Genomic DNA, 9881 nt, shown 5'->3' on the forward strand with positions numbered 1-9881 from the left:
GTGTTGTTAATCATTCAGGCTGGTTTTGCTTGTGTGGGCACAAAGAGCACAGCTGGAACGGCACCGTCGCGACATCCATGCGCTGCGCCTTGCTAGTGTATCGGAAAGTGTTTCCCAAAAAGCGGCGCACCAACACCGGCTTCTCTTGCTTGGGTGGCTGTCGCTTAGAGCTCATGCAGGACAACGGCCATGCCAGAATCAACACGAGAGACAGCGCCAATCTACTACTGACAGGGTAAGCTATACACACCCACAAAGACGGTCATAAGAGTCCAGGCACTAATACTTTTTTGCAGCAGCATTTTGTATGTGTGAGCTGCACCTTGCTCGATGCATGCTTACTGGTCGTCGTTTTAGCTATTGGGGCATTAGGTACTGCTAGCCCAATGTAAATGAGAAAGAACAACGTTCTTTGCAATCCGTTTGCGGCCTAGCTAATTAACTGTGCTTTACTCTGTGCTTTGCCCTCCTCATGTATACTACTAGCAAATAAGAGGCACAACAACAGAGGTCTGTTAGGCATGTTACCTCGTCCACTGGAGTCAAAAATCTACCGCTTGCTGTTGAGAAACCCAAGTGCTAGTATGAATTGTCAGTAATAGGCTCTGATGCCGTTCTAGTTTGACTTTGTGCACGTGTGGGTCTTCAAAAATCGGCAAAGCTGAGCTAGCACCTGCAATGTTCGCTGTACAGGAGGAAAAGTGCCAACAGGTGGGCGGCAATCTAGGCCGTGGAGGAGAACAGCAAGTTCAGGAATTAATACACCTCGTCGAGGGGCTGCAGAAGCAAGTACAAGCAAGTGACGATTGGTGCAAGCACCTTGAAGAGCGTTCCTCTGAAGAACAACAGAAGCATAAGCAGGAGCTGGGTGCTCTCCGCCGGCAGATTATAGAGTTGCAAGAGGAGCTGAAACAAAAAGGCCGCAAATATACTAGTCCACCCTCATCGCCAACGGAGGACAAAGAGAGGCAACAGGTGCAGCAAGAGCTCGACATGGTTTCCCAAGAGCGTCGTCAGCTACAGCTGCTTGCTGCAGAGCATGCAAAAGCCAAGGCATGCGCTGAACAAGAGCAAATGCGACTCCAAAACGAGCTGGCTGCGAATCAAGAACGAACGAGGGATCTTGAACATCAGTTGTTGCTTGTGGACCAGCAACTACTCGGGATTCTCAATCAGGCCACGGCGCATAGCGAAACTACCGCTGGGCTAACTCACTTAGAGCCCAGCCCACCACTCGGCACTTGGGCTTTGAAAAAGCTGCAGGGGATGCGGGAAACGCTAAGAGGAATTGACGGAAAGGCGCCATTGGCACGGACGACACCAGCACGGCGCCAGCCTCCTTTAGAAGCTGCAACCTTTGCACCCCTGCAAAAATTATCACCAGACTCGGCAAGGCATGCTGAAAACGTGAAAGGCCAGGTCCCAAGCCTTACGGAGCAGCAGCAGTGTTTACGAGCATTATCTCAGCAGCGTCCCACGACCCCGCAGTACCACCACCCAGCTCAACTTGTACAAGAAGCGCAAGCTAGTCCGCCAACCAGGCAGCTCCCGGAATCCGACTCGAATAAAAACCAACCACAGCAGCAACAAGCGGGGCGCTGGACAAACGAGCGATGTGAACCTCCCACGGGCCATCAAGGTATGGCAGAGCGACAGCACGCCGATCTGCAGCCGGCAGCAGGTAATTGTGGGGATTTAAAAACTGCAGGGGAGATTCAGCACCAGCGTATTTATTTGCCACAAGGCGCCCATGTTGTTCCAAGAAGCCAGCAACTCAAGGAGCAGCTCAGCAGGCAGCGCACCCATAGGCAGCAGCTGTTACAGCAGTGCGCCCATCCGCCTCAGCAGACGTTATACACCCAAATGAACCCCCATTTGCAAGCTTCTTTCTCCTCCACGTTCAGGGATCCGCAAGTGGCTGTTCAGAACTATGCAGTGTGTTCCTTTCCGTTGCAGCTGAGGAAGGGGACCAACCCGGGTCCCGCAGCGGAACATCGCTTTCGTGGCGTTTCTCCCCAGTGCAACGGGGGCATGACGCCCCCGAGGGTGAATGCGCGTTGTTTAGGGTTCAATGTAACATAGCCAATCGTTGACTGACAGCCCGCAAGCTGTCTCGTGTAATAGGAGACTGATATTCAGCCTTCAGACGAATTTTGCCATTTTAACAACGTAATGGCATTCCGGTTGTTTACAACTCACTAGGAGTCAAACTACACACAAATTCAGGTTACCCAGCTCGAAAAAACTCTCCACGTAATCAAGTGGACAAACTGCCTAAAGAGGCGGTCAAAATGGGCACCCTGCCTACAAATTGTCCGATAGGCGCCCTTCGGTGGCATCTGTCGGCATCCCTGTATGTAAAGTGCGATTCTGCAAGTACAGCTTCCCCCCCTTGCTTGCAAGAAGGCTCCGTTTCACAGCGTTCTGAGGTACCGTACGGTACCGCTGCTAGGTTTCTAGGTAGGAATTTACTGCAGAACTTCCATCCTTGCGGAAACGAAAAGGTAGCCCTTGCGCCAATGGCATCTTGCAGTCATGCCATGGAACACAATAGGTATCCCCTGACTATATTTACTCCGGTGCGTAGTCTCCCAGAAAACTGCAAGATCGCCTGGACAGACGACTTATGGTTACGCTGTTACGTCATTCCTTTTCCATTTCAAAGAAGGTGGAAAGCCGGAAAGGGTTGTGCGTGACACTTTCAGTGGCTTTCTCGTCGGCATGGCCCGATGTCTTTGCCTGCGACGGCCCGCAGACAAGATCTACATGGAACTTGATTCGCATCAAGTTGTTCATAATCGACGATATAGGCCCTCACAATACACTCAGGTTGCATACCCTTACCTTCTTCTGCTTCTTTTGCTTGCGTTTCTTGTCCTTTTCTCTTTTTCGCTTCTTCTTGCGAGACTTCTCGTCGCTGCTTGAACTGCTGTCACTGCTCGAGCTGTCTCGGCGCTGTCGCTTCTTTGCCTCCTTCTTGACCGCTTCCAAGTGCTGGCGCTCTTGTTCCTCAATTTTCGAATTTCTAAAGTTCTGTACAGGCAGCATTCTCTAGGTTGCCGGATACCCAACTTATTCCAGAGATTGAATTTTTTTGGCATCGAATATCCCTTAATACTACGGAAGCCAATGTAAAAGCAGGAGCAAATGCTCCGCACGGACGCAAACTGACTCAGCACATGCAAGAACTTGGTCGTACCTGTAGTTCTCTACTGAAGCATTCATTTTCGTACTTCTCAAGGAACTCGCTATTTGATGCTTCCTTCTTTTTAAGCATCTTATGCAATTGGTCCCATGTTGGCCGCGAATTCCTTCCGAGCTTCTCCGCAAGTGAGGGCCTAAAGAGTGACAGCCACGCACGGTCAAGGAAACGCGATACTGCAACCTGCGTAGTTGCCCGAGGCACTACTCTGCACGCGTTTACAACAAACGACCAGCAGAAAGGGCATGAAGGGAAGCAAACACCCTAATAGTCTTCTTCGCCGGACTTCCCCTACGCTTCCATTGAAGGAGATGCGCACCCGATCAGGCAGTCACGGCATTGCACGCCGGCCAGACAAGTGGAGAAACCAGTCATTGATTCAAAGGGGGATGCAAATATATATTTTCATCAGTTCTCACCCGCCACTGGCCACCCGTTTGATTGGATTTAATTGGAGACCCTGGGGCTTGAAGCCCCTGCTCTTGACCATTGCTGCGAAACTCTCAATCTACCCACATTCACTGCAAAAGTCGATATCCAACTAGCCAAACAGAAGCTCAATACCGGCCTCCCGTGAAAATGTAGTCGATAAAGTACAAGCGATGTCAACAGTGCCCTTGTTGTTCTATGTGCATGCAGTGGACCCACTGCCTACTCTGCTGTTGCGGCTGTTCACTGCAAGCTTTCATGCTGATTAACGCTACATTTAGAGAAGTAATTTTCGCAAATAACCTAGTAAAATGCAAAAATATATGCTTTTGGGAGAACTGGGTGCACTTGATGCTGGAGCTTAGCTAGTTCGAAGTACGTTGCCGCGCTCTGCAAACTGGCGCGAAGCCTACCATCTGTGTTTCTAGTATTACACGCAATCGAGTTGTTGGGAAATCCGGTATTTAACATTTTTCATGCCTTCAATAACTACTGCACTGCTGTTTTATCCCTTCCCACTAACCTCGAGATGTATACCGACTCCCCATGGTGTGTAGCGTAGCATGGCCTGTGAGACGCGATTGCATGCGTTTCTACCTTGGTGCAGGCTGGCTACTGAATGCCACTGAAGTGACAGACAACATTTTTTTGTGTCCATGCATGCGTGAGAAGACGGCTTGGGTGTGGCTGCATGTGGAGTTGCCTGCAGCAGGAGTTGCAGCACGGAGTGTTGCAACTCATGAAAGGCCGCTTCCTCTCCACACCCGCTGGCCTTAGTGCTGCTGTGCCCAGGATTCCCGGAGAGCGGAAAGTTGGTCAGCTGCTCTTTGGGGGCTCTCTCCGTGAGCGTAGGTGATTTGTTGCAGTTCACGACGGCACTCCTCTCGGGTCGAAGACTGCTGTTACACCTAATGGCATTCCATGCGTAAGAGAGGTAGGCAGCAGCTGAGGTATTCACGCCCATATTTGGGACTGGCTGATGCAAAGCACTGATTTTCCCTAGAGGCGCTGTGCCCGGGAAGAAAAACTAGGTGCATAGACGAGTTGACAAATGCCAGCGTTCAGCCTTTTCCCTTGTCGAACACTGAAGATTACTTAAGGCCGGCCCTTTGGCGGGAAAACGAGAAGTAACTGGGCTCATCGTCGCAATATTCTCATTACCCCCAACCGAAAATACTTGCGCCGAGAAAAACAATTCACGAAGATTGCCTCTGCCCGTGTCAATCGTCCATTTGTATGGGGTGCTTACATTCAGGAACAATGCAGGGACTCCTGTCTGCACCCGAAGAGCTGCTGTTGTTATATGTATCTTCTTTATTTGAACACAAGGGAATGTACTCTATTCCTAAGCATACCACTTTTGGGGAAGGCGTCCGCAAAATAGCGGCTGACCGACAAGTGCTGAGCTATACGTTTATCGCCATGCCGGCAGCCGAACAGGCCATGGGAGAATGAAGAAAACGTAAGCAAGAGAAGCTATCTGTGGAGCACTAAATAGAGATGTTTCAGTTCTTGGTGGGGATTCTACAGTGAACTCGGAGAATGCATATGGATGGTAGTTAGCAGGGGTAGAAGGGTTGCCCCATCGGGAAAGGAGATAAGCAACCGGCTGGGCCGTGTAGAGGAAACTAGGGGGTGACAGGTGGGACGAAAACCGCCACTTCTTCTACCCTACTTAAGAAGGGAGGAGATGGGTTTAAGAATGTCCGTGGAGGAGAGCGCGCATGCAATCTTCGGAAGGCAATGCGCCAATGTAACGGAAAGCAGTGAGATTGTGTACCTCTCTACGATCTCTCTCGTATTTACATCCTCCATGGTAAGGGGACTGGAATCAGCGTACCGAGAAGAAAGGGCGAAGACACTCCAGCACGCTACAGACACGGGCTGTGCACGAAACAGCTGAGAAGTGCGTGCAGTCTGTCGGGGCAGCCTCTTACGAAGACCATGTTTTTGAGGGGTCGATCCATTGAGTGCATGGGATACACCAGAACGGGCGACAATTGAAGGAAGGGCTGTCAGATGTAGGAGATGGCAAGCAGCTCCCGGCGGGAGGGCCACCCGGTATTGCCCGGTTCAGGTTACCCCTTCATTTCAAGGACATTCACAGGGCAAATGAATGAATCGCTATGAAAAGGCAAAGTTCAAATGCTGGAGACACTGCAGCGCTATTGAAGAAAGGACAGCAGGTGGCGCATACGCGTCGATTACACGCCCACAAGCAAAATCACGGTGAAGCAAAGCTTCGTATTGCCTAAGATCAACAGACTGCTCGCCTGCTGTGCGTGTTCAGCAGTCTATTCATCCGGTGATTGCGATAAAGCGTCTTCTGCATGTTGCAATGTATCTTCATTACAGGTGCAAGACTGCGTTCCACGCCTTCCCTCGCAAACCAGAGCTCATGCATTTGCATTTTGGGCTAGTGAATGGAAGTACCGAGGTGCAGAAGCAGGCTAACTATGATTGGTTTGGCCGACTACTCGAGGTTAGCACCCAACTGTTAAGTTGGATGCTAACCTCTGCACACCTGCCAACCTGTGTAGAGTGTTGTTTTGTGACTGGCAGAGAAGTCTATGCCCGTTACTGCGTGCTTGTCTTTTCCTACTAATTTTTCTGCTTTGGTACACTCCCTTCTTTGTATCTCCACTTGGTTAAGTGCCGTATCCTGTGGCACCCAGATGCTTGTGAGTTGTGCTGCTTGGCTGCCATTTGGAACAAGCATAACCCACGCAACAAAAAGGTGAAACGCGCATACAGTATGACAATTCTAAGCGTTGCTGCACCCTTATCATGCATTTTTGTGTGTGGCTGAACGCCTGGAGTAAATGCGAGTCTCACCCTTTCGAACGCTGCTGGAGCAACCTTGGCTGACCACGTGCTGCTTGGGCTCAACCCATCTGCTGTTGCCGAAATGCTTCAACCCACTAGGCCTAGGCTGGCATCTGCAGCACTCAACTCCAGGACAGACTTCTCTTCATTTGTTTGCTTGTCGAAAGTTGCCAAACTTGGGCTTCTTTTTAAGCCCTCTTATCGTCTCATTCCCCATGCTGCTCAGCGCAGCAAGCGCCGAGGCAGCATCTGCATACTGGCAACTCGAAGCCCTTCAAGCACCTAAAAATTGACAACAGTGCCCATGCATTTGAAAAGGGATTCGTGGGTGCATGTGTGTGGCATAGCTTAACTGCGGAAAGTTGTGGCAGAGTGGTGGAATTTATGAGAGGCCGTCCATCTCTCCTCACTGCCCCGAGAAGCCAATTCCATGAGGTTGGTGATGCCTGGAGAGATGACGGGAAGCACCTCTGGCTTTTGGGAACAGGCCACACCACAAGCAAATGCCCCCATGCCCATTCCCGATGGGCATATGAGCAGTATACCCAACGGTTGAGCGAATTCTAAGACATTGCAAGCCTTCAAGCACACATACCCCCACACAAACGCTTACTGTGGACAAACCGTGCTACACTTTCCTCTCCGCAGCTGCAGTTCTAGGAGTCGGTACATTTGGTGGAAACAAGGTGAAGGAATGACACTGTTTTGTTTCAAAATCCCGTGAAGCATGTATTTTCCTCAAAGGCGCACGAGTGTCATCCACCACAACACTGGCCCAAGTTGCACTGCTTGTCTGGGGTGCCGCGCGCAATGAATCAGTCACGGTAAGGGACGCTTCTATTGGAAGATTTGGTTTCATAATGCGAGCTTTTTCAGAACCTTGCATGGGTCAGATTGAGCCAGCACATACTCAGCTCTCTGTACGCGTGGGAAGCGAGGGAAGCCGCTTTTCTTGAAACCCTTTCATGAACTCATATGCATAGCCGCATGTAGAGTTGCTGGAGCCCAAGCTCGAAAGTTTGCTCTCAGGTTGTTGGGCTCACTTCTTTCCTCTATTAGCTTCCTCGCATAGCCACTTTATATGCTAGATTTCGCATTTCTTGTCCCGCGGAAACTACCCGGGAGTAATGTGCTACGTGAGTAGAATTCGGCTTATGTGTGGGCTATATATCGGGAAAGGCAAATTGCAAAAGTTAAAGTAGGCTTCTCTGCCATATTGCCGTAAGCCCCCCGTGCTGAAGTAGGCGTATCTGATCTGCCGTGGTCGGTGAGGGGCGGGACGAGCTGGATAGCTCAGAGTCAGTTAGAAAAAGTTCCTACATGACGGCTGCGGGAAGCAGCTAGCGCGTCCTGTCCTACATGATGGTAGCGAGAAGCAGCTCGCACGTCTTGCCAGTGCGAGAGATAACCAAAAGAACAACATTAAAAAGCAGTGGGTTCCACAGCACGCAAGGACGTCCGCAATTGAATGTGCTTGCACTCCCATGCAGCATCTGCATAGCAAACCAAAGGATACAAACTAGGAATGGCCAATCCAGACGGGCGAGTGCCAACATTGGGCAAAGCAAACCAAAGGATTCAAATTAGGGATGGCCAGCCCCAACGGCCGGATGCCAATATTCGGCAATGCTAAGTGGTGGCTGCGGCAAATGAAAAGTAGTTCCTTTCGAAGCCCCCAAATTACCGTCTACCTCCAATAGCACCGGCTCGAAAGGAATTGATGAATTTGACTGGCAACAAGGATGACCTCTGAATTCTCTATCCCAGCTGCAAGTACGACGGAAAGGCTTGTAGTAGTGAAATAACAAGCAGCCCAGCAGTAAAGCTGAAAGCCAGATGTGCATCCAGCGCAGAGCAGCTGGCGATTCTGGAGCCCCTGGCGTCTTGACAAAGTATTCCGTATCCACCTGAAAACACCCATCGACGTCAAATATGATGAAACGCTGTAGTGGAGGCCGGCACGCACGCCGTGTGACAGTCACAGATAGGAGTTACACCTGCAATGCGATGCATATTCTACATAAATAAAGCTGATAAGATGCACGAAATTCATAATTGTCCATTTTGCTAGTTCTTGATGGATTATTGCTGAGAGTCCCGCAGAGCGACACGTACCGACTGTATTGCACACAATGGCAAGGCAGCTTGCACGACACTTTCATGGCCATACCCGCAGCAAAACAGTTGCCGGCGGCAGCTAAATTTTCACACTGTAGCTGCGACGCCTTATTTCCATTTGAAATCATGCCGCACTGACCGCCTTCCCAGTAAAACGCAGGCTCCATGCAAATGCTTCACTCCCCACAAAAAACCAAACTACTGCCATGCGACAGCAAGGTTTAAACGCACAAATATGAAAGTCCAAGCGAGGCCGCAAAAAGAAAAATGCCTGGAGAAGCGCCTACGTGTTAATCTTAAGATCTGCTTGGCCATCGATGTGCCTTGATCGAGACAAACAAGTTATGGCCATTGTCGGTTGATCTAGCGAGATGCAGCATGGCACACTCCACTACACCGGTGGATTTGACCTGGCTTTACAGTGCCCCACAAAGATATACAATGCGTAATGCGTGCTCTTTGAGAATGCCAAACGAAAGCTGCACCACCATGAGATCTGAACCACTCACACATTGCATGGCGGGTCCACTCTGCCTACCGCACGGGAGTACCTTGAAGCCCTAAAACAACGGAGTTCCTAATAACTTGAAAGAGAGGAAGACAGCCAAATTGTTCGTAAAGATACGGGAAGAACAGGAGGGGGCCAAGCCGGGCTCTGGAGCGCGAGCGAGCCACCTACGCAGAATCGCGTGCAGCGGAGACCTCCTATGTTATATCAATTAACCAGTCTAGCCTATCCATTCGATACATAGGGCGTAAGGGCTGTGTGCGATCATTTAGGGAGATGGCAAGGGTGCTGAAACCTTGCGTGCTTGCCTGCCGGTGTAGTGCTCAAGACACCCAGAGTTGCAAGGACACAAACAAAGAGGGAAATCTTAGTTATTAAAAAGCGCACATACGACTGGCAAAAACGATGCACTCTGGGTACTGCTCCAGCACGCAAGCGCACAACACCTTGGAACGTGAATGCAGCATGTGTGAAATGCATCTGCTCCACCTGCACAGTCGAAACGGCAAAAACTCAAGTAGGACTAAGTGAGAGTTCTGGTCAAGAGACAAACACCCTCCTACGCAGAAAAAGCACCGGCATCGCATTGCAATGCGACTCAAATCACGCCACCACTACATCCCTTGCTAGTAGCGCTTAGGCTATGGCAGCAGGGTGGAGTTCTCCTCTAGCCAGTCTTGCCGCATTATCACTTCAACACGCGCTTATTTCGCCTACGATGTTCCTATGCAGTGTTCAGTGCTTACAGCCTGGTCATCAACATCCAGACAGCTGCAGCATTCTGTACTAGCCCACCAA

General features: G+C 50.4%; 2 protein-coding genes across 2 annotated transcripts; one reads left to right on the forward strand and one right to left on the reverse strand.

Moving 5' to 3' along the window:
* Positions 1-678: 678 nt before the first annotated feature.
* On the forward strand, positions 679-2082 carry EAH_00023850 (hypothetical protein, conserved; the record flags this gene model as incomplete). Its single annotated transcript, XM_013396805.1, has 1 exon — positions 679-2082. One exon carries the CDS (start codon positions 679-681, stop codon positions 2080-2082), a length of 1404 nt encoding a protein of 467 aa, XP_013252259.1.
* Positions 2083-2643: 561 nt separating this feature from the next.
* EAH_00023860 (Conserved Plasmodium protein, related) lies at positions 2644-3692 on the reverse strand (the record flags this gene model as incomplete). Its single annotated transcript, XM_013396806.1, has 4 exons — positions 2644-2739; positions 2845-3033; positions 3200-3410; positions 3622-3692. The coding sequence occupies 4 exons, from the start codon at positions 3690-3692 to the stop codon at positions 2644-2646; spliced, it is 567 nt and encodes a 188-aa protein (XP_013252260.1).
* Between the last annotated feature and the right edge of the window lie 6189 nt (positions 3693-9881).

The sequence above is a fragment of the Eimeria acervulina genome, genomic scaffold, assembly GCF_000499425.1.
Source record: "Eimeria acervulina Houghton genomic scaffold, Eah_scaff184, whole genome shotgun sequence".
Classification (NCBI taxonomy): Eukaryota; Apicomplexa; class Conoidasida; order Eucoccidiorida; family Eimeriidae; genus Eimeria; species Eimeria acervulina.